General features: G+C 44.3%; 1 protein-coding gene across 1 annotated transcript in view; it reads right to left on the bottom strand.

The window, feature by feature from the left end:
• HNRNPU (heterogeneous nuclear ribonucleoprotein U) overlaps positions 1 to 23,151 on the bottom strand; it is a 157,881-nt gene extending 134,730 nt beyond the window's left edge. The window contains exons 1-6 of the mRNA XM_029593953.1: positions 22,061 to 23,151; positions 21,020 to 21,131; positions 20,864 to 20,937; positions 15,286 to 15,425; positions 14,157 to 14,256; positions 12,206 to 12,318 (exon numbers count right to left, since the gene is read on the bottom strand). Of these exons, the coding sequence (XP_029449813.1) occupies positions 12,206 to 12,318; positions 14,157 to 14,256; positions 15,286 to 15,425; positions 20,864 to 20,937; positions 21,020 to 21,131; positions 22,061 to 22,694 (1,173 nt within the window). The 5' untranslated portion in view covers positions 22,695 to 23,151. The remainder of the gene's footprint in view (positions 1 to 12,205; positions 12,319 to 14,156; positions 14,257 to 15,285; positions 15,426 to 20,863; positions 20,938 to 21,019; positions 21,132 to 22,060) is intronic.
• Between the last annotated feature and the right edge of the window lie 1,154 nt (positions 23,152 to 24,305).

Raw genomic sequence — 24,305 nt, 5'->3', positions numbered from 1 at the left:
ATTGGGTATTCTCATGGCTAATCTGGCCATAGGAGTGACGAACTATGGAGGCCATGTGGCCTAGCAGATTTAGAAATTGATGTGCTGTCACCTGTTTCTTTACACGTAGAGTTTGCTAATGAGGAGAGTGTCTCCGCCCGGTCCTCTGGGAGGAACGCTCTTGAAATTATGGTGTTAAACTCTGCTCCGATGAATTGCAGTGAGATTTTTGGTAGTTGATTAGCAATCCCAGCGAGTGGAGCAGATTGATTGTGAGCCTGAGAGAGGTGAGAGCTCCTTGTTTTGATTGGCTTCTGATAAGCCAGTCTTAGGTAAGGAAAAACATGTACACTTTCCTTGTGCAAATGAGCCGCTGCTACCGCTAGGCACTTTGAGAACACTCTGGGTGCTGAGGTAAGTCCGAATGGCAGGACCCGTATTGGTAATGCTGATGACCCACTAGGAAGCGCAGAAACCTGCGAGGAGGGGGGAATATTGGAATGTGAGCGTAAGCATCCTGTAGATCCAGAGAACAGAGCCAGTCTCCTGCCTGAAGAAGGGGAAGCATGGTGCCTAAGGAGACCATCCTGAATTTTTCTTTCCATAGAAATTTGTTGAGATTTCAGAGGTCTAGGATGGTACGTAGGCCTCCTGTTTTCTTTGGAATGAGGAAATAGCGGGAGTAGAATCCTCTGCCCTGCTGAGGTCGAGGAACTGGTTCCACAGCCCTGGCTCTCAGAAGGGTGGATAATTCTGCTTGCAGAAGAGTGGTATGATCCTTGTGTATCCAAATTATTTTGGTACTGTGAGAAAATTCAGATGGTAACCTTGTGTTATAATTGATAGCACCCATTGATCTGTTGTGATGTTTGACCAATGGGGCTGGAAGAGAGACTCGACCTCCCACTGGTAACTGGGTCAGATTGGTGGAGTGGCTGCTGTCCTCTGGCAGGTTTTCAAAAGCCTGATGCCGGGCCTGTTTGAGGAGGTTGTTGAGGCCTAGAAGCTCTGTCTAGGCTGAGTTCTTTGCACTGGTCTAGTGTCCTTACATGCAGTGCGACGGATGGCAGATGAAGTATCTTGTGTAGCAGACAGTTGACGAAGAGTTTCAGAGTGTTCTTTAAGCTGGGCTACTGCATCTTGAACCCTTGTTCCAAAAAGGTTATCACCTAACACAAGGTAGATCTACCAGTTTCTCTTGAACTTCAGGCCCGAGGTCAGAAGCTTTGAGCCAGGCCCAACGACGTGCACTGATACCAGTTGCCGCTACCCGTGAAGAGGTCTCAATATTGTCATACGCAGCATGGACCTCATGCTTGCCTGCCTCCAAACCTTTGTGAATGATGTATTGACAGAGTCCTGATACTGTTGAGGCAAAGTCTCAGATAGTTCTTGCATTTGTTTCCAGAGGTTACGCTGATACTGCATCATATTAAGCTGATATTATGCTATCCTGGAAACAAGCATTGGGCCTTGAAAGACTTTTCTGCCTAGAGTGTCCAAGAACTTTTGTTCCTTGCCAGGTGGAGTTGATGAATGAGGGCTTTGATTTTTTCTGTGCGGATTCTACCACCACAGATTGGTGTGGAAGTTGGGCCCTCTGATAACCGGGAATGTGCTGTACCAGATAGGTGGTATCCATCCTTTTGTTAACCGGTGGTACTGAGCATGGGTGTTCCCACAACCTGTGTTGTAGGTCTCCCAGGACTTCATGTACCGGAATTGCTAGTACCTCCTTAGGGGGGTCCACAAACTGTAGAACCTCTATGGTCTTTTGTCTGGTATCTTCTTCTGACACTAGTTTAAAAGCAATAGTGTCAGCCATTTCCTTTACAAAAGAAGTCCTCTGGGGGTGACATTTTTCTATCTTCAATTGGGGACGGCTCAGATAGGAAGTCCTCTGAAGATGTGTCAGTGTCTGTCTTCCCAAGAGTCCAATGGAGGGCGCCTTGGAGGAGAAACATGAGGAGGTATCGATGGCGAAAAGAATGGTATCGACGGAGATACTGGGAGTATCCGGAGGATCCCGGCTAGGGTTCAGAAGGTAGAGAAGACCCCGAGGTATTAGTCACCGACCAGAATCTGAGTGATAGGCTGCACTGGAAGAGCTCCGATTAGGACGTCGAGCTTCGAAATCAGTGGCTGGAATATTGAAAAGTCCGGTACTGGCATCGGCACCAGCACAGGCGATGGCTTCAGTGACAGCACGGGCATTGGCTTCAGCGGTGTCGACGGATGAAGATCCCTGAGAGCTTCTTTCCCTGCCTAGCGGATAAACCCGTCCAGTTCCTCCCTGATAGCTGGTGAGGTCAGAGCAAGCGTTATCGGCACTTCCACAGATCCCTGTGGTGGCTCGATACCCAGCACCTTTGCAGGTGGGGAACGCCTCGGAGTAGAAGACCTCGATGACTCTTGTAGACAAGACCTCTTCGGCGATGGCTCTCTCGGCAACAGTAAGGCCTCTGGCATAGACATCAGTCGATGCCTATGACAATGCTTTTGTTTGTGCTCCATGGCTTTTTCAAGCCCAGATGTTGAATTCACCGATTCCACAGACGGAGTCTGTGATAGCTGGTCTCCGGCGCCGTCAGTACAACGTTTACAAACGACCAATTTTTTAGACGCTCCAGCCGGAGACAATTGAGTCGATTTCTATGGTATAAGCTATATGGAAGAGATGTTCCATCTTTTCTTGTCTGGCCCTCCTGCCCTTGGCGGTCATTTCAGCACATTGAGCGCAGGAAGAAACATCGTGCGACTCTCCCAGGGACAGAACACACTCGACATGCGGGTTGGTGATAGATATTGTGCGAGGGCATTTCGGGCATTTTTGGAAGCCCTTGGTCATGGTGAAGGCCGGACAGCCGTTGACAGCCTTCTGACCAAAAAGTTACTTTAACCCGGATTGATAACGGGAAAAATTGTACTCACCAGCCGGTGGACTAGGGAGACCCCTATTAAGGGATGAAATGAGATTTTTATTTTTAAACTTTTCTCTCTCAGAGTAGGTGTGTGAAGAATTCACACAGGGCTCCTTCACCACGGTGCTAACTGCAGCACAGAAAACCTAAGACTGAAGGGAGACCCCTGTGGCTCGAGGAATCATGGCATGCTGGGCATGCTCAGTGGGCTCAGTGTGCTAGTCAAAAGTTTCTAGAAACATTGACAAGGTTTTCCATGATAGGGCTCCTTCCAGTGACGTCACCCTTATGTGAGGACTAGCATCCTGCTTGTCCTGGGATAACACCAGAATGATGTTTTGTCTAAGATATATTGCTACTCCAGCTAGACACTGAATACTCTGGTAGCTGCTGACAGACCAAATGGACGAACTCAGTTTTGACTGTGATTCTCAGAGCAAAGCTAAGCAATTTGCTGAGAGACTTATGAATAGGGATATGAAGACACACATCCTTTAAGTCTAATGTAGCTAGCCAGTCATTCCTTTTCAGGTGACGAAGAATTATACCCAAAGAGTTGATCTTGAATTTCTCCTTCATGCAGTTAAGTATTTATGTCTCTGAAGTCCAGTATTGGATGTAACTATCCCCATTCCTCCACAAAAAACTTTGGACATGAGGAAATATTTTCTTCTTTGATTTAATGGAAATTTTTTCTATAAAAAGAGTGAGCTCACAGCAATGATTTTATTTCTTTCTGAATGATCGGTAGCTAGCCATTTGAAAAGGAGTGGAACTGATAGTGGAGGACACTACTGAAAATTGAAACCAACCATTTTTGACAATGAATAGAACCCACTGTCCATTCTTTTGAGGGACCACTGGGGCAAAAAAATTCTTCCTCACTGGAAGTGATACTAACTGGTATTCAAAAACCTTGAGTCTGCTTTTGAGATGTTGGGAGACTATTTATTCATGTAGTCTCCTACAAAAGTAAAAAACATATAAAGGGAGGCACTAGAAACATCTTCAATTAAGAAATCAGTTTCAGGTACTAATATACAAGAGAAGTAACTTTTTGAATGTGATTCTTTTGGCACCAGTGAATACGGCATTGAGATTTTGCAATCCTTCAAAAATTTCTACCCAAGAAAAGGCAGAGGATCCATGCCAAAACCAGAAGGCATCTGTGCTGTGCCCACTGAGCTACTGTACCCTGACGACGAACCCTCCTGACATGACCTTACCCAGGCCATCATGAAGCTGGGAAGAACCAGGCTTAGTAAAATCAGAAGAAGATAATTCTCCATGAGCCTCTAAGCAGCGCTGGCACAAGTCAGAGGGCACTACAGGCTGAGATGCCCGAATGACAAGCAGCACAGAGAAAAAGGCGCTTCGGTTTCTTAGCCACAGACAATAGTCCTTCAGTACCCTTAACAGGCGACTGAAATGTGTGTCCAGCTTAATTTACGCTGCAAAATTTTATGCACACAGTTATGAAACAATATCAATGTAAATTTCTTGGATTTCTATGCAAAGGTTTTTCTTTGTATTAATGTAAAAATTTTGAAAAATAAAAAATAAAAAAATTTTATGCACACAAAATTTAGGAATCCCAAGGCCAGGCGTTGCAAAACTAGGCGCGCTTTCACCACGCCAAAAATAAGCACACAACCAATGTGTCCCAGAGATTGTTCAAAAAGGCGGCGTGCCCAAAAGAAACTGGGCGCACAACTCGGACACAGCCAGATGGCAAGTGCATGCACAGACTGACCTCAAATGGGCAGCCTAAGAAAAAAACTGTGCGAAAATGGCGCCGCCGCCTACCATGTGGCACACAGAAAAGAAAGCCTAACAGCAGGGTCTAGTCCACCTGGTGTGCTCAATCCGCCAGGCTGCCCAAGTCCCTTAACCTCCCATCAGAGCAAACGCTGAAACAGCACGCTGAGCATGGAGACCAGCAGAAAGAGAAGGCTACAAACAACCCTTCTAGTCTGTCTTTTTTTTTTTTTTTTTAACTTTACCTGAGCTCAGCCTTTCCCGACTGAGTACAGAGACTGTCTCCGGCTGCTGGGGGAAGGGCATATATAGTCACTGCCTCGCTCGGCTTCCTGCACCTGCTGCCTTTAAGCTGTTTTAATCAGCTAAATTCACACTGACTGAAAAAGGCAGCTATCTGACCAAGACACTCATCTGAAGGATCATGGAAATCACCTCAGGAATTCTCAGCTGGGGGAGGAACCATTTGCTATCACAGAGGAGAGTGAGGCAAATTAAACCTGATCATTTCTCCTCTAAAATTTGAAGCAATCCCAGTAGGGAAATGCACATCCACCATCTGCTGGAGACAGAGAATGCTGGCAGGCTGTCACTGTAGGAGTATATATACTGTGACATCAGTCTGCTCCATCTCCATCTCCTGGTAGAGGTGCATGACCCACTGGTCCTGAGTACATCTAACTGGGTGCTAGGAAATTCTTTTATTTGGTTTATCACAACCAAGTCTTAAATGAACACATACAAAAGACCAGAAAATGGAAAGGAGGATATGGGTGGGTGGGGGGGGGGGGGGGGGGGGGGGTGTCAGAGCAGGTGCTAGTCTAATCCCCCAAAACAGGGCAAAAACCTCTGGACCTTCCCTAATCCAACTGAGGGAGGGAACACAAAGCTTTCACCTCAGGAGCTGTCTTCTCTTTTTTAAAAATCTATCAGAGTGCCCTTCTCAATTCAGGGAGAGAGAGAGCTAATCTTCCACCTCAGGAGCACCAAATGTTTTTTTCTATTCAGACTATCAGGCTTCAGTTCAACAGCATGTTATGCTTGCTTACCATCTGCTGAAAATGGAGAAAGCAGTGCTGCTTACCTGTAGCAGGTGTTCTCTCAGGACAGTAGGATGTTAGTCCTCACATATGGGTGAATAGCAAGCTACAAGCTGAGTCATACGTATGGTGCCAAGCAGCACACATGTGCAACATGCACAACAACTGGGGTGCTGTTGGCAAGGATGAGGCAGCCTGAAATTCACAGAAGGTCTAGGTAGGACGAGTTGGGTTCCTACACTGGGAACAAATTCCTTAGGACAGACTGGCCAAAGACTGAATCCTGTCGCCCAGCCTCGTCTAGGCAGTAGTGAGTTGCGAAGGTGTGGAGAGCGCTCCATGTCGCAGCCCTGCAGGTGTCAGCAATCGGTACTGAATGGTAGTGTGCTATTGATGTTGCCCTGACGGAGTGTGCCTTCACTCATCCCTGCAGTGGAAGACCTGCTTGCTGGTAGCAGTCTGCTAACCAGTTTGACAGTGTTTGCTTGCCCACTGCATTCCCAAGTTTGTTCTTATCAAAAGATACAAAAAGAGTTGGGTGACATCCTGTGGGTTGTAGTGCGGTCTAAGTAAAACGCAAGAGCACGCTTACAGTCCAAGGTGTGGCGAGCTCGCTTACCTGGGTGAGCGCGAGGTCTTGGAAAGAAAGTGGGCAAGACTATGGACTGATTTAAATGGAAATCAGTTTCCACCTTAGGAAGGAATTTAGGGCGAGTGTGAAGAACCACCCGGTCATGGAGGAACAGTGTTTAGGGTGAGTAGGTCACAAGGGCCTGTAATCATTTACCCTGTGAGCAGACGTGATCGCTACTAGGAAAAGAACTTTCCATGTAAGGTATCTGAGTTCGCAGGAGTGCAAGGGCTCAAAAGAAGCGTGCATGAGCCGTGCAGGGACAACACTGAGGTCCCATGCTACGAACTGTGGCCGTAGAGGGGGTTTAAGCTGTAATAAGCCTCTCATGAAGCAACTCACCAGGGGTTGAGCTGTCATTGGGGCATCCCCTATTCCTTGATGGTAAGCAGAGATGGCACTAAGGTGCACTCTGATATATATGATGTCTAGAGACCAGATTCCGAGAGGTGCCAGAGATAATCTAACAGACTCGATGTGGGGCAAGAAAAAGGATCCAAGCCCTTCTGTGTGCACCACAAGGTAAATCTCTTCCATTTATAGTGGTAGGATTCCTGCGTGGAAGGCTTCCGTGAAGCTACTAGGACTTGAGAAACGTCACTTGAAAGGCTGAGTGGTTGTAGTATCAGCCTTTCAACATCCAGGCCGTTAGAGAGAGGGCCTGGAGGTTCAGGTGGCATAACTTGCTGTGATCTGTATTATGAGATTGGGCGACGTGCCCAGGCGAATGGGGTCCTGGACAGAAATGTCGAGAAGCATGGGAAACCAAATTTGGCACAGCCAATATGGGGCTATGAGAATCATTAAGCCCCGGTCCTGTTGTAGCTTCACGTGAGAGAGTGTCTTGCTTATTAGCGGAATCGGAGGATAAGCATAAAGCAGGCCTTTGTTCCAGGGACGGGCGAAGGCATCCCTGGCTGTTGCTCGTCAGTCCCTGTGCAGAGAGCAGAAGTTTTCCACTTTGTGATTTTGACTGGACACAAATAGGTCGATGGTCGGATGACCCCACTGGTGGAAGATTCTGCTCATAAATGAGGGATCCAGAGACCATTCGTGGGGCTGGAAAGGTCGGCTGAAGCAGTCTGCCAGTGCATTCTGAGTGCCCGCGAGATAAGTGGCTCACAGAAGAATGGAATGTGACAGGGCCCAGGCCCAAATCTGTGCTACCTCCTGTTTGTTCAGGTACCATACTGCAACTTGGTTGCCTGTTTGAATCAGGACAACTATGTTGGAGAGGCAGTCCTGAAATGCATAAAGGGCATACCGCATCACTCGAAGCTCCAGAAAATTAATTTAATGGGTTGCTTCAGCTGCTGTCCAAGTCCCTTGAGTTTGAAGGCCTTTGACGTGGGCTCCCCAACCTAGGTTAGAGGCGTTAGTAGTTAAGGTCATCTAATGAGCCAGTTGCTGGAAAGGAAGACCCACTTGTAAGTTGGCTTTGTGTGTCCACCAGGCAAGGGACAGACTAAGCTGGCTGGTTATGTGTACCAGGGACGACAGCGGCTGAGTAGCTTGGCGCCACTGGGATTTTTGAGTCCATTGGGTCACTCTCATGCAAGGCATGCCATAAAGGTGACATAGGTTGCTTGATCACATGGCAACAGTCCAAGTAGCTGGCCAGCTGAGGCGGATAAAGCTGGCAAGATTGGACAGCGTAATCGCATGGTCACTGGCTAAGAATGCTCTGGACAGTGTTGTGTCTAGGTCTGCTCTTAAAGGAGAGAAGATGAGACTGTGTCAACTGGGATTTGGGGTAACTGATTAGAAATCCCAATGAGTATAGAAGCCTTATGGTGAGAGAGTCGTGGGCTCCTTTGTTTTGACTGGCTTTTTAAGAGCCAGTCGTCCAGGTATGGAAAAACGTATACGTCTCTGCCGTGTAATTGTGCAGCCACGACTGCCAGTCGTAAAGACTCGAGGTGCTGAGGCTAGGCCGAATGGTAGCACCTTGTATTGATAGTGACTGTGACCCACCACAAATCGCAGATATTCGCGATGAAGAGGGGAGATTGCAATATGGGCATGTGTGTCTTGAAGGTCCAGAGAGCAGAGCCAATCCCCTTGTTGAAGCAGAGGAAGCATGGTGCCCATGGATACCATTCTGAACCAAGCTCCTGAAGCAGGGACATCACCCTGTGGGTCCACCTGGAGGCTCTCCTCTAACAATTTTGCCCAGATCAACCTGTCCAAGTATGGGTGCACCAGGATCCGTTCTTTCCTTAGCGTCGCTGCCACGACCACCATAATTTGGAAGTTGTTCTGGTGCGGTGGCCAGGCCGAAGGGCAGCGCCCAGAACTGATAATGGCGGGCTAGCACCACAAAACGTAGGAAATGCTGGTGGTCGGCATCTGAGAGGTCCAGGGAGGTTAAGAATTCCCCCGGTTGTACAGCAATTATGACGAAGCATAGAGTTTCCACGTGGAAATTAATCACTTGTAAATGACGGTTGATGCTCTAGGTCCAGGATGGGGCGAAAGGAACCCTCCTCCTTGGGTACAATGAAACAGTTGGAATAGCGCCCCATATTTTCCTAGGGCGTAGGTACTGGAATTAGTCCTCAAATTGAGGACATGAATATGTCCCATGGAATGCTGTGAAACTCCAGCGCTTATCCTTCTCGTTTGATACCCAGTACCCATTTGTCTGACGTGATCTCGACCCTTTGCTGGTAGAAGAGGGATAGTCTACCCCTTATCTCCTCGTCCCATTGATGGGTCGGCAAAACTTCATTGGTGAGTTTGGGCCAAATCTGAACCCAAACCAATCCCTCTCTTTGGTTGTCGACTTCGAAAGGACAGATGTCTGAAATGACGAACTCCTGTCGGACCAAAAGTGCTGGCAGCCCCGGGACTGACCCCTCATTGGCAAAGGGCACTGACACCCTCATTTTCTTATCTTCTGGTAGCTGAGGTACTGGAGATTCACCTCACTTACTGGCCAGCTTTTCCAGTTCACTACCAAATAGGAGGGATCTCTTAAAGGGCATCTTTGTAAGGTTTGCCTTAGAGATCGCATCCGCTGACCAATTCCGCAGCCATAGCCGTCTTCTGGCCGCCACCACTGAGGCCACTCCTCTGGCTGAGGTACGGACTAGGGTACAGCCCACGTCCGCTAGAAAGGCAGTGGCAGGCTACATAACCCTGGAGCACCTTTAAGAGAGGCTGTCGAGAGATCAAGAGAAACAGGCACAAGCGTGCCACCAGGGCACAACTAGAAGCAATCTGCAGTGTCATTGTTTAAGGATTGATTCCAGCTGCCTATCATGTGCATCCTTTTAAGGCCATGCCTCCCTCCACTGGGATAGTAGTTTGCTTTGAAACTGTGCAAACCAGGGCATCCACTCTGGGGGAAATGCAGGCATTCTCTGGCCGCTGGATCCAGGGGTTCAGACCTTCCAATGCTGGCTTCCGGGGCGTCCATTCCAGGTCAATCAACTCCTGGATGGCTTTCAGCATCGGAAATAGCAAGAGGCTTCCCATAGAGACACCAGGATGGGGGTTCTTTGGTTCAGTCATATGGTCTGTGCCAGGAACTCCCAGAGTCTTCAAGGTCTGGGAAACCAGAGCCGACAATTCATCTCTATGGAAAAACCACAACATGGTAAGATATGGCTCGAAGCCTGGAGGGATTTCCCCATCCTTCAATGAGTCTGCATCCCCTTCATCGTCTGTGGTGAGACAAGGCCTCTCTCGAGGCATGCTGATAGGGAGAGGCCTTCTGGGCTGGGGGTCGGTCCAGCCAGGGGGCAGAAGAGAGACTGCGCCTGTACCAAGACTTGAAGGCCTTGGAAAAATTCCACCCAAAAAAAAGGCTTTCATGTCCATACCTAACCCCTGAAGAACTGGGGTAGGTGCAGCTGAATTGCCCTCTTCAGAGGTAGACCCAGCCCCGGGACTACTCTAATCTGGCAGACCCATCTCCTGAATGGGAGGAGCCTGGCTTGGAAAAGTTCTGAGTCCCCAATCCTCCCTGGGCCTCCTCACAGGGCTAACACAGGAAGGACTCCAGGTCAGACTGTGCAGCCCTAATATGGCAGGCAACACAAAGTGTTGCTTTTACTTCTTTCCTGCAGGAGCTATAATCAAAGGAAAATTAGTTCTTACCTGGTAATTTTCGTTCCTGTAATACCTCTGATCAGCCCAAACTGCTGGATTTTGCCTCCCTTCCAAGCAGAAATATGTAACAATTGAACAGGCATGTCAAGCAAAGAACAAGGAAGAACTCTCCAATTAACTCTCTGCATAGGATAAGGAAAAACCTGTACCCTCCTTCAGTCTGAAAAAAACCAGAAGAAAAGACTGCGGTGACAACTCAAGCAGACTCTCTCCTATTTCTGAACACCCTTACGGGCAGGCGTCTGAACAGATCCGTGATACCTTATAATTTTTGTTCCTGTAGTAAGAACTAAATTTTCCTTTCCCTGTATGTACCCGGATCAGTCCAGACTGCTGGGATGTAGCTAAGCTCCCCTAACTAGGTTGAGACTTCGAAAGTCCTGCTCGGATGACACTGCCACCTAAGTTGTTGATGTCCGAAGCCTGGACATCCAAATGGTAATGTCTGGAAAAGGTATGCAGTGATTTCCAGGTTGCCGCCCTGCAAATCTCCTGCGGCGAAACCAAATGACTTTCCAGCCAGGAAGCTGCTTGCGACCTAGTCGAATGCGCTTTCAAACCCTCTGGGACAGACTGCCCAAGACATGTGTACACAGAAGCAATGGCCTCTTTCAACCAGCGGGCTATAGATTATTTGGACGCTTTCTGTCCCTTCTTAGGAACGCTCAATCTTCTCCAATTTAAAGGTAAATTTTCCTCTAACCAGTACTGCAATCCCACTATACCACCAATGCTGGTGTGGGGAAAGCACGTCCACATCTGCTAGGAGATGAGAGATAGACATACCCAGTGACCTCAGCCCTCCAGTGTAAGGTGACATCAGCTTTAAAACTGGTCTCCATCTGTTAGCAGGGGAGCATAACCCATTGGTCATGAGTCCATCTGGCTACATGCTAGCAATTTTATTTTTTTTTTAAGAAGAATGCCTTCTACTGTTTCATCCAGCTCAAACTTTGGGCTCACCCCAAGAGCCCTTTTTAATAAATTGGCATTACATTGGTTATCCTCCAGTCTTTAGAACATTGGCTGTTTTAAAGGATAGGTTGCAGATTACTAGTAACAGGTTTGCAATTTCATGTTCAAGTTCTTCCAGCAGTCTGGCAAGAATACTACTAAATCCTGGCGATTTGTTACTCGGTTTATCACACTGATCTATTTCATGCTCCAGTTTCACAGTGATTTGCTTAAGTTGCTCAGAATGATCACCATTAAAGAATGTTTCTGGGGCAGATATTTCTCAGTAACAACAGAGGCAATTAATTTGTTTCTGCTTTTTGCTGCTCATCCCTGATCACACCTTTTACCCCTTGGTTATCTATTGGACCAACTAACATATTCAGTGTTTTTTGCTTTGAATTTACATGAAAGAAAAGAGGGGGGGGGGGGTTGCCTCTATGGCAAGTTTCTTCTCAATTTCAATCTTGCCCTTTCTGCTCTTTTGTACTTTGCTTTTTTGGGTCTGCTTTTCATATTTTGAAAGAGGCCTTTGGCTTAATACTCTCACTTTACTTCTTAACCAAGCTGGCAGCAACTTTCTCAAGACTGCTGAAACAAACAAAACCTACTCAATCCATGGAGTACAAGATGCAGACCATCCCCACAGCAAAGTAAGCTTTCTGATTAGCAGCAACCTTTGTCACAAGTTTTAAATACCGTCACTAGTCTTAAAAATGTCTATAGTCCATGTTTTTATTTTTGCTAAACTGTTCCTTCAGGATTGGAATTCAAAATTTTAATGGGGAAAAAAAACAAAAACTTACAGCAAAGCACGCAATGACATCGTTTTCATCAAATTTTTCTCCATAGTCTTCAGTCTCGCAGTTGCTTGCTTTTATCCCTTTCATGGAGTAACCGTACGAATTTGCTTCTTCACCTAATTAAAAAAAAATGCATTAAGAAACTGTCTCCTCTCTCAATTGCCTCTTTGTTGTTCTGCATTTTACTTGAATTTCCAAAGTAACTGCTCCCATTAGAGTTTTGTCTTCGGATAGGCTGGTGGATTCAGATAGTGCCTTTGGGAAGCTCTACCTTAAAAATGAGTACATCTCTCACAATTATCAATTCCTTATTAATCCAACTCTCCTGCTACTTTTCTACTGCTGACTCTTTTCAAGTCTATTTTCAAGTCTGTTATCCTTCCATTTTTTTCACTTACTGAAACTGAAAAAGCTGGCAACTTGAGTTATGGTCATAACTCATGTTTAGAAAGCCACGTTCCTTAGTCTAAAATTCAAATGGATCATATTCTTTCATTCTGCAAACAGAAAACACTAACCATTAACACAGATGTGCCACAATTTACATGGAGTCACAATGAGCACAGCTCATAGAAGGCACTTCAAGAAAATTCACTTATTTCTCTTCGGGGGAAAAAAGAAAAAAAGGTAGTAATGTAACTGGTCACTGAATGTGTTTAAAAATGATTGACAACTACATTAGAAAACATACTTTATTAGGCTTGGTTCTATATGAAGAGAGGCTCAAATGTACTAAAATGTTTCTGTGCAACCATTAGGATGTGGTTCTTTAAATATTGGGGAGCAAACCCAGCTGAACTAATTTGTGTAAAGGCAGGGTCTTGGACGACATCTCAGTTTCTAGTTTTCAAGGTTTGAGAGTGACTGGGGTGGGCACAGAAATGGACAATTTCCCCATATGAAATGCATGGGGGGGGGGGGTATTCAAGTGCTAGTATCTACAGAAGCAGTGGACTGATCTGACTGAAACTTAATAGCTGGACAGAGGGTATGAGGAACATTATTTGCATGCCATGAAATGTCCAAGTCATGGGGGAAGAAAGTGTTAAGTGGCTAATTTGCATATTGAGGGATTTGGGGAGCACAATGGGGGGGGGGGGTGGCAAAGTTAGCACCTTTTGTCATGGGGTGTATTAAACACAGATTATCTAAAACCTTACTCTACTTGTTCATGTCACTTATTAACAGCCATTTCCTAACACCAAAGGTCTAACTGGCACAAGCATTACAAGATAGTTTACAATCCCTAAAATAAACAGGACTGATTAAATATCAGAGAAATTGCATGCCCCCCAAACATAAGTAGACAGTTTAAGGAATTTTTTTTTTGGAGGGGGAGAATGGTAGCATAAAGCTGGATAAGTAAGACTTATCCAGCTATGTAGCTGCCACTGAATAGCTGATAAATTGTGGGTGGGAAGTGAGCAGATCGGGGCAGCACTACTTAGCCAAATAAAATTATCCAGTTAAGTAGCAATATTCTGCATTAGGCGGATAACTTATCCAGCCAAGTTAGACTTGCTCAATAATAGGTCTCGACTTCAAGATAAGACTTATCCGCCTAAGTAGTGCCTACTACAAGGATATTCAGCAACACAGCCATCCTGCTGAATATCCCACTTAAGTTAGCCAGATATGTCTAACTTAGAAATCCATCTAAATTTTGAATATCTACCCCATGGTAATTAACCTATTAAAAACAACAGTTAACACTAGGGTTGTCAACTGGCTCCAGATTTTCGCTGGTTGATCCAGTCCTCATTTTAATCCTCTGCATGTTCTTATGGTCTTGCTTTTCTTAGGGAATGCAAAGGGGAAATCAGAATAAGTCCCAGCATGCAATGGGGTAAAACCAGGACTGGACCAACCTGCCCTGAAAATCTGGAGCCAGTTGGCAACCCTAGTTAACACTTTAGCAGCAAACCCTTTACGATGGTTTGAGTTTGTCACTTACCCAGCAGCATTCCACTGGTACTCATGGACCAGCCCACTCGCACCTCATGGATATCAATATCTTTTGTATACAAATGTTTAACTGGGATCTTCTCTGTAACCTGTTTCAAACATAAGTGGCAGAGACCGAATCAAATGTTTAGAAATTAAAGTAAAATCAATTATGCATGTGGCACCCATCATTTTCTGAAACTCTTCAATGTGTTTTGCTTCTGCTAGTCTGCCCTCATGTCTGGACTACATAATTTCTCTAAGTTTTAGTACAAAGTCTGTTTATCAAGCACGCAAATTTTCTTATTAAAAACCTTTAAGTTTAGGCCCTAGTCTGAATGCTCTCCAGCATGGCTTCAGCCTGACTGCTCAGGCTGAAGGAATTTGGTATATCTTGGGCTTAAATAGTACACTCCTTATTGACAAGAGCACCCAACTGCTTAAGACAGGTTGTCATCATACATTCTGCTGACCTCCAGCTGACTGTAGTAAGATTTTCTGTTCAGGGAGAATAGTACCGCATGCAAGGGTTAAGGAGTGGTAGAATAATAAAACACCATCTAACTGCAATAGTCTATTTGAAGAGGAAGCCTCTAGAAGAGATCTATTTTAAAGTTGCCACTCTATTGTGGAGTCTAACCTTTGGGCCATGCAACTGTCATGGCAATCCAGTAGTACCTGGCTGGACAGGAAACTGAAAGAACATTGGTAACAAACCTTTCAATAAAAACATGACACACAGAAGCAACATACACATTAAGCCCCCACTCCCTCAAATTTATGAACCTCTGTAAAATTTGCTGCAAACAAAGCAAGAGACCAGAATGAACAAAGGATTTACTCTGCCAAACTTCTGCTTGTAACTGAGCACGGCTGCTAGCTGGGCAGGAGAATGGCACTGCACTACAACCATCTCCATCGACCCAGAGGTCACATTCAATGGGGTAAAGGGAAATAATTGTTCAGAACCAAGTACTGCCATCAACAAGTTAGTCATAGAAATGCTCCAGCTGCAGTGACACAGCAGGACACTATCACCCATTTGTTGCTCTGGAATACATGAGGGTCAGGCTTTAAAGATCTCAAGACTGCTCAACCCTCTCAGTAGGTATAAAACATACTGTATAAAACAGACCAACCTTCATCTCAAAGCAGACTTTGCCTTTAGAAACCCCGTAGGAAGCCCTTCCTCCAGCCCACAGGAAGGCAAAGCTTTCCATGGTAAGAGAAGATGCACTTAAACGATCTCTTGAGATTTTGAAGTGAAGATCACAGTTATCTGTCAAGACAAACATGACAGATTATTTCGTCTCTAGCTTTCCAAGCAGATGTCTGAATCAGATTAAACAGAAGTTAGAAGGGCCAAAGTATAGGCTTCACTATTTTAAATAACTGCTCTGTCACCAGTGGACATTTATGGCCCAGCAGTGGTCTTAAGTGAAACTTGGAAGACAAACTTGGTCATCTGCTAGGCAGAGGAAATCCAGGCATTTAAAGGGCTCAACAGCCAGTACACAGAGTTCAGACAAAGACTGCAATAAGCTTGGTGCTTAAAGCACACCATCTGTTACAGGAAGAAAAAAAGCAACAGACAAGTAAGCATAATGCTTTCTTTACCTCAAATTTTGACTGGCAGTACTTGATTTACTCAAAAGGTTGGTTTGTTTTTGTTTTGTTTTTTTAAATTTCATGGAGTCCTCTTGTGTTTGTTTGCTGCATCACAGTACTTACGTTATGTAGTCTCCTCTTTTTCACCATTATATTTTTAGTTCCCAACGATGAGGTATATACACAGATTTACATACCTGATGTCTTGTTTTATATGCTGCACCATTCCATTAGTAAAACAAAATTGTTTAACACTTTAGTAATCCATAGGGGGAAAGCATGGATGATCTAGCCAGATGACTAGTGGAAAAATCAGATGCAAAAAAAGTTCCTGCACTTATGTGCTCCTCTGTTCATAAACAAAAGCATCCACTCCCCCTCCCCCCATAAAGAATAAGCCACATCATTAGTAAACCTGTGCTTTGGCTGTAAATATGTACACTGTGGTGATGTAAGCTAAAGAAATTTTCACTTAGCAAAACTATGCCAAAGGGAGTCCAGCATTTCAGTGGCATGGTTGTGCACAGCCATGCAGGAGGACCTGGGTTTGATTTCCAAGACAGGAGAGGCTGGGGATGCTGTATTCAAAGCCCCTGGGGAGAGGATGTTCCAAATCACCAATGCACAGCAACATTCAGTGGCTGACTTAAGGCCAAACAGCAAGGTTTTGGAGAGAGCCCTGGATGCAAGGCCCCTGTCACTGCAAAGACCAGACTAAGTGAGATGGGAAGGGAATATAAGAGAAAAATGTCAGGTTAATTGTGAATTAAGGCTCAGGTCACCATAGCCCTGGAGTGGCCAGTGCCGACAAACTGCCATGTCAAAAAAAAAAAATAAAATTAAAGTGTTCAACCTTAACATATGTAAGCTGACTGTAAAGGCCTTTACTATGGAGCGTGTAGGACCCATATTTGCTGTTCTAAAGCAAAAGAGCAGCATACTACTATTTCCAGGTTATGTACGATATCCACAAACTGAATGTAAGATGAACAGAACAATGTGCAGTTTAAGCTTAAAAAAATATGGAAATTTCACATCTACACCAAAGTTCAACAGCTGCAACTCCAGAGTCCTCCCGTAAACTAGAGCTCCAGACAATGCTCATCTGCTTTGCCTCGAAATGCCCCTTACTAAACCACAAGCAGAAAAACACCAAAATTACCAAGCCCTCATTTAAGAGCTTCACAACCAAAAAGTCTGTATGTAGATAAATTAAAAAAGGAAGTCTACTGAAAATATACTGGTTGTGAGAGACTCTCAGGAAAAGGGAAAGTAAAATGGATGCTTCAATTTTAAATGTGATATAAAAAGTGCATTATATTAGTCAAGAGAATGTCAAGAAAAAAAAAGTCTTCCAACTGGAAACATGAAAACATAGTCCTGTGTCTAACATGCCTGTACAAAAAAAACTTTACAAACCATTGCAGCAGAGTAAAACAGGTTAAAACCTCCTGGCAACCTCACTGCAGACACCTCCAATTTTTATACCATATACAGATCTCAAAATGTTGCAAAGGCCTGCCAATATTTTGCATGCCAAAAAAATATCCTGGCTTGTAGTAATGCCACACTTCAAAACTAAAACCAATCATGAGGAAAAGGCAAAAGCCCTAGAACAGTCAAAAACATGCAATTTGTGGAAATTCCATCCCTCATACATACATGAATAAAACATTTACCTTATTCAGCATTTCATTACGTATTTTGTTTATGCCATATATGTACAAATGCTTCTATAAAAAAATATGTTGTGGGTCTTTTCTGTGGTTTGCAACTACTGACATCAAGTGGCCAGAGTCAATGTGTCAAACAACTGCACACTGACTCCAAAGAGCATTTGACACTATTACCATTAGCATATGTTAACAGTAATGTAACCACAGAATCCCATTTGAAGATAAAACCAGGCATATATTAATCAGACTGAACAGAAAACCAGAATAGAGACCATAAAAAGGTATAAAAAGTAGTATATTAAAAGAATGTTTTAAGCAACATTTACTTTGTAATGCTTACACATACACAACTTTAAAATCAATGATGTGTGGTCGCCAATGTATATATTTCTAATCCACTTGTCTGTTTTTGTAACCCTCAGACCATTTGATTTTGCTGCCTGCTAATTACTGTCAACTCAAAACATTACAAACACAAGTCCCATTTAAATTCAGGCCTGTCTATATGTAGGCCTAAATGCCGATTCAATAAAATGAGTATTTCCTATCAATTAGACAACTGCACTTGATATGTCTATTCTGAACAAGAGGCATCATTTAGTGCCTTATCTTGTTAAATATTAACCAGGACCATAGGGTTCAAGTTGAAGATTCAGTTTTCAAATCCTAGCCCCAACTTCCCCACACATAGCTGGGGAAGGGGTACTATAGCACTGCACTTCTATAAGTAACACTCCTTTATGCAGTAGTTAGAATCTGGTTATATAAAGCTGGAAGGAAAAATAAAGTTTGAACCACGTGCAAATTATTTATATGATATAGGACAAATGTCTTGTTTTTGAATTTCATAAACTACTCATCTGTTATTATGAAACAAGAAGGGCAGATCTTACTGTTCATGAAATGGTTTGTGCAATTATGTTGTGGCAACATTCCCACTCCCCATTCCAGTCCATATATGTTTTAAAGGAGGTCCAGGGAGACCCATTATATTGTCAGCATAACAAGAAATGCAAGGAATCCACAGAGACCCCATTATAGTGGCAAAATAAATACACAAATAAAACCCCATTCAAATATAAACCACATTTAAAATATTGTGGAAACAGTGAAAAAAGTGGCATACAGTGTTTGATGTGGCAGTCTCTTAAAAATGTTTGCTTGAAATGGCACAAAATGGTTTTGATATGAAAAAAAAGCTAATTCCAAAATAACTCTGAAAATTATGCATGCCTCTACTACTCTCCCTTTACAATCACATACTGTGATCAAGAGCAACCTCCTTAGTGCTCACATCAGTAACCAGGAGTGTTTTAGCCTCCAAACACCATCCACTAAACCAGTCATACCTCCACTTGTAGGCTATCCCTCTCCCTCCCACACATTTAAAAAACTATAAAGTCCAAAATCCAAACCTAAATACTTGGTTTAAACTGTAAAAATATCTTAAAAATAAGTTAAGTTAAGCTGAAAATGTCATCCTTCGAAGGTATGCCACTAGGCCAGAGGACAGAATGCTAGAGAAGTTTAAAAACAAATTTTGCATTCCACTAGAGTTGGCAGTTGGTAAACTGCAGGGGTACAAGAGTAAGATTAGAAGACTATACTATACTTAGTCACCAACAGGAGGCTTTATTTGTATCTAATTGAACAGCTCAACTAGTAAGTTAAGCAGCACAAGCACTTAACTGAGGGAGAGAGACTGCTATATAAAAAAAAAATAGAAATTGTGAGAAAGGAGCAAGACATGTTAGTTTAAGCAAGGGTAAAGAAAGTCTCACTCTCTTCTTAAGGGCATATGAACCATGAAATGTATGGATAACATGGTACTGCTAAGCTGATTATCTGTTTCTTACATTTTCATTAAAATCTAAATCAGTTTACAAAATTGTTATAAGCATATAGTTTTGTTTTGGGTTTTTTTTTTTTAATTAAAATGTGTTTCATGCATATGCAAACATCTTATGTTGTTCTGGGCTCGCACTACCAAATCTATCATTCCTTAGCATGCAAAGGTTAATAAACCACAAAAACATGTTAGCATCAAAATAATCCAAAACACTAGGAACATTTTAGAACAGTGGCAATTCCTAAATCTAGACCTTTAAGAATTCCTCAAATATTAGCAGTTACTCAAGGGATATGATCAGAAATTTCTACCAGCAAATTAACCTGACAAAAGCCATACTTATAGTAATTTCCAAGCAATAACTGAAGAATCCTAACTGAAGAATCCTAGAGGACTGATTTGAAAAGAATTATTCATAGCAATTAGCAACAGGTAAGGGAAACTTTTCTACAGTGCCCAAGTTAAAAATGCTTCAAATGCATTTGGTTGTTAAGGAGAAATTATTTATGCATTAAATCACAAAGATACGGTGCAGCGGGCATATCCTGTAGACAATCATGACTACAGGGATCCCTCAATTCCATGTGATTGCTGTCTTCAGTGTATAAAAAAAACTTTACTGTAAAAGTTTCACATGTTATAATAGTAACTTCAAGTTCTATGCCCACATAAGGTTTTCTTCCACTGGAAAGATAGAAGGTGGCCTTATTTTAACAGAAACATTAAAAGGGCCATTACCACCAAATATCTTATTGATAAAAAAAAAACAAAAAAAAACAGATACATTTTACTCATTTTAGAGAGCACTAGTCAAAACCATTGTATTTGGATTAGCAGAAAACAGATCTGAGCTGAAGATGTCACTTAAAGTGGCAATAAAGCATCTAAAAAGAACTTCACCACTGATCTGGGCCCATGCGTGTGTTCTTGCCTGGAACTAGAGCAAGAACTAAAGATCCACTCCTTTTTCCCTGCTGTGGGTCCGTTGACCAATTCAGCTTTTGGGGCGAAACACAAAGTATCAGGTGAAATATCAAATAATGTGTTTCGATACTTCAGCAAAGGTAGAAATTAATGACAAAAGTGGTAATCATGGCGGCTTGCCATATGTAAGCTTTGGTACTCCATACATGAGCTTCCTGTGATAAGACACAAAGCAACCTGTGAGCTCCAAGTTTAAGAAAACAAATGAGCAAAATTATTGCACGTCTTTACTAATTTATAAATTAAGCCTGAAATCCAATATTTACACAAGAATTTTAGTTCAGTTTTCTACAATTACACTCAAGTGCAATAACTGCCAGTCTACCTCAAAGGATATCCTCATGAAGAAAAGTATTAACAGGTCATTCTTTGAAACTGTGTGCAGGGAACAATAGTGAAATGGGCACTTTACATCCACTCTTACAATCTAACAATGCTAAATAACTATGTATGGAGAAAATACCATTGACATAAATATAGAAATATTTATCATTTCTATAAATCTGTTTTTGGAGTTTAGATTTACAGATATCACACCCCATACAACAAAAGCCCACATTCATGCTTAAGTTGTCAACTTCAAAATTAAGTACAACTTACAAGTATCAAGACAAACCACTGTATCATCCAATTGCTCATCCTCCTCTTCAACTGGTGGTTGAGGAGATTTGGCTCTAAAAAAAAAAAAAGTTTTGATAGTAACCCGAAATAAAACGTAAGTAAATAAAAATTGTCATTAAGGGTCATGTTTGTTACCTGCTATACTTGTTTTCTTCAATGTATTCAAAATAGCCACGGCCATGATCTTCCCGTGGTCTCTTAATGCCTCTCTTCTTCTCACCAGCCTTCTGTTCTCCCTTTCCATCTCCTACGATTAGAATTGTATTTCCTCAAAATGGTACTGTAAAAACTTCCATAAACTAAACCTTTCTGCAATCACTCGAAAAGTCCTAAACTTGCTGAATAAACGAACTAAATTCTGATTCACTTTAGATCAAGCTCCATGCATGCATACATACATACACACACACAAATCGTCCTGCTTACTGCATGCCACTTTTATCGGGTGAACAATAAGATGAACTATTTAATAGCCCCCATTCCAAAATCCTCCATTTAAAAATAAGCTGAGAGGCAAAGAATGTCTCGTAATCTACGCCCAGGAGAAATGCCATCGATACGCGTTGAATCCTACAAATCATGTGTCTCATCCGCAAACACATTAACACTAAAATTTCCGATGGCTATTTCAAACAAAGCGGCTGGCATATGCTGGTAGTAAGGCCCGGCTAGCAGCACTCCACATGGCGCGCGGCTCTACAAGCAATCGGGCGCGCCCTCCCTACCCCCATTGCGGGCAACGTTCGACCCTCCCGGGAACTCAGTGACGTCACAAGAGTCCTACACAATACATCCTAAGACACAAAACGACAGCCGCGCGACGACCGGACACCTGCCAATCCCCAACCAGCCTCCCCTCCCCCCTTCAAGCGACCCGCATGGAAGCAGACCTGTACCCGTTTCGCGCGCAGAGAACAAGTGCCTAATCTATTTTTCCTCTTCCGAATATTACACGCGCTATCAAACACATAAAAACACCTCTTCCTGACTAAACTGACACAGCGACACCAGCAACATGAAACCAATAAAGATTAAACAAAAAACAAAGGCCGACATATTCAATGGCGGCTGCAGAGCGCCGTCTCCTCTCTGCTCTGGTCTATTTCCATCCCGCCCCTCCCCCATCCGAACGACGCCATTAAACTAAGTACAAGGCAGGCAGAGCGCGCCCCTCACCTTCCGCAGCCCGCGAGCTGCCTCCCGCCTCCATTTTCCGGTCCTTCTGCGGCGCTTTCTTGTCCCCAGGCTTGGAGGAGCTGCCCCCTGGCCGATGCCCACCATGCCCGTTTTCGTCGCCCAGCTCGTCGTCGTCCTCGTCCTCCTCACCCACGGGGATTCCCTCGTCCTCCTCGTCATCCTCACCCTCCTGAAAACCCTGATCATCGCCATTCTCGTCCTCCAAGGCCGCCGCCGCCTCTTCGGACATTTCCGCGCTGCCGCCCCCGGAGGCTGCGGCCTGCTCTTGCGCTCCCGCTTTGGGCCGGGCCCCGTTCTCCCCCACGCAGGCCGCCTCCTCTCCCAGCTCCATCTGCTCCCCGCTTACGGCGGCCTCCTCTTCCTCCTCCTCTTCCCCGGCGGCGGTCTCTTCCTCCTCCTCGAAGCCTCCCTCCGCTGGTTCCCCGGCGCCACCGCCGCCTTCTTCGGGTTCACCGGCGCCGTTACCGGTGCCTCCTGCCTGCTCCGCGTCGAGCGCGGCCTGTAGCCTCTCCATGAGATCGGCCTTCAGCCCTTTGTCGGAGAGGCGCCGCTTTTTGAGCTCCTCCTTCAACTCCGACACTTTCAGCTTCTTCACGCTCAGGGGCGAGCTCATCTTGATTTTGTTTTGTATTTATTCTTTCCCACGGGTCTCTTTCAATTTCCTTCGTCTGATTATTTCGTACTGTTCCTCGCCGGATCCTTTCTGCGGCCTCCGAGCGTGACGGCACAAACCAGGACAGGCGCGCCGCGTGCCCTCCGGAGGAGAGGAAATAAAAAAAATAAGTCGGGAGGGGGAGGGGACAAAAAAAAAAAGAGAGAGAGCGAGCGAAAATTGTGGACGGTTGGATGCGCTGGCTCGCGGAGCCCCCTCCTGCCTGCTTATCTCAGCGCGCGCTCCGTCTGCCTCGGTGTGTGGGTCTCTGTAAATTCGCGCTGCAGAGCGGACCCGCCTGGAGTCGACAAACTGCGCCAATTCCTTTCAGCGGGCTCGAGACGCTGGGGGTGGGGGGAATGAAGAGTCTCGAGAGCACGCACGCACGCAGCTTCACCCTCCAGATTGAGTGGGCGGGCGGAGGGCGAGTAGCAAGGCTACTTCTGCGCATGTGTGAAAACCCTCTCTGGACCGTCTCCCGCCCTTGTTGATGCCACTATCCTCCTTTCTCACCGCCCGGGCCGGAAGAAGAAGGCGCCAAAATCCCAGGCTCTTAACTCCTCGGTTAGTTGTGCAATGTCCGTTTTAGGCTGCCGTTAGTGCTAGGTCTTTTTTTTTTTGGGGGGTGCTGTTCAACTAATCAACAATTTTTTGGGGCCCCTATATTCTATTGTATGTAAACCTAGAAAAAAATAAAAGCATCGCACAACTGTAGAATCGATATTCTGATGGTTGTTTTTTGCAATGCCTATAGAAAGTGCTTACTTACATTTTTGAAGAGTGTGTCAGACTTTTTAAATTGAATATTTCAAAACCCATTGCAATTTAAATTGGAAGATTTTTTTTCATTTTTAAATTTTTTTTTATGATGGCTTTCAGTTGCTCATTTTTGAAATGCCCGTTTTGAATGTAAACCACTTTGAAGTGCAGCAAAACGGAATATAAATAAATAAGATGCCATGAACCTTCCTTCGCACATTGATTGATATCTTCTTGCATTTTATCCCTCGTCTAGCCCTCACAAACTAATGATAGAGCCCCCAGTTTATTACTGCAATTTGGGTAGACTGTGTAGCAAGAGATAATAGCAAAGTTTCCACAATTCTGTGACACCTTTGTATACATGTGAATTATTTTGCGTGTTATATAAATGTATTTTTGTGTAATAAAATCAAATTAATTTTCCAAACTTGTGGCTGAATAATTTTTGTATTTTTTGGAATTTTATGGGCAGGGAATTTCAAGTATTGATGAAGGGGAGAGCAGGAAAAGATGGGATAAAAGGGAGACTTGGAGGTGGAAAAGAAGAAGAAAAGCTTGAGAATGTATAGACAGGAAGAGGCAGAAGGACAGCAGGGGAAGGAGGGAAAATTGGAAATGGGCAGGCAGGAGGAGAGTGGAGAAGGAGGGAAGATCAAGATGGAGAAAAGAGGGAGGAGGGATTCTGGGAGACAGATGGAGGAGAAAGGGAGGTGGTTCTAGAATCTGAAGGGGGTGATCTAGAAAGAGGAGAAGGTGGTCTCTTTCCTGCCTACAGCCCTGCTCTTCTTCATATCCCCTCTCCCCTCCTTG

The sequence above is a fragment of the Rhinatrema bivittatum genome, chromosome 3 (assembly GCF_901001135.1).
Source record: "Rhinatrema bivittatum chromosome 3, aRhiBiv1.1, whole genome shotgun sequence".
NCBI lineage: Eukaryota > Metazoa > Chordata > Amphibia > Gymnophiona > Rhinatrematidae > Rhinatrema > Rhinatrema bivittatum.
Note: the sequence above shows the minus strand (reverse complement) of the source record. Positions and strands in the feature narration are given on the sequence as shown.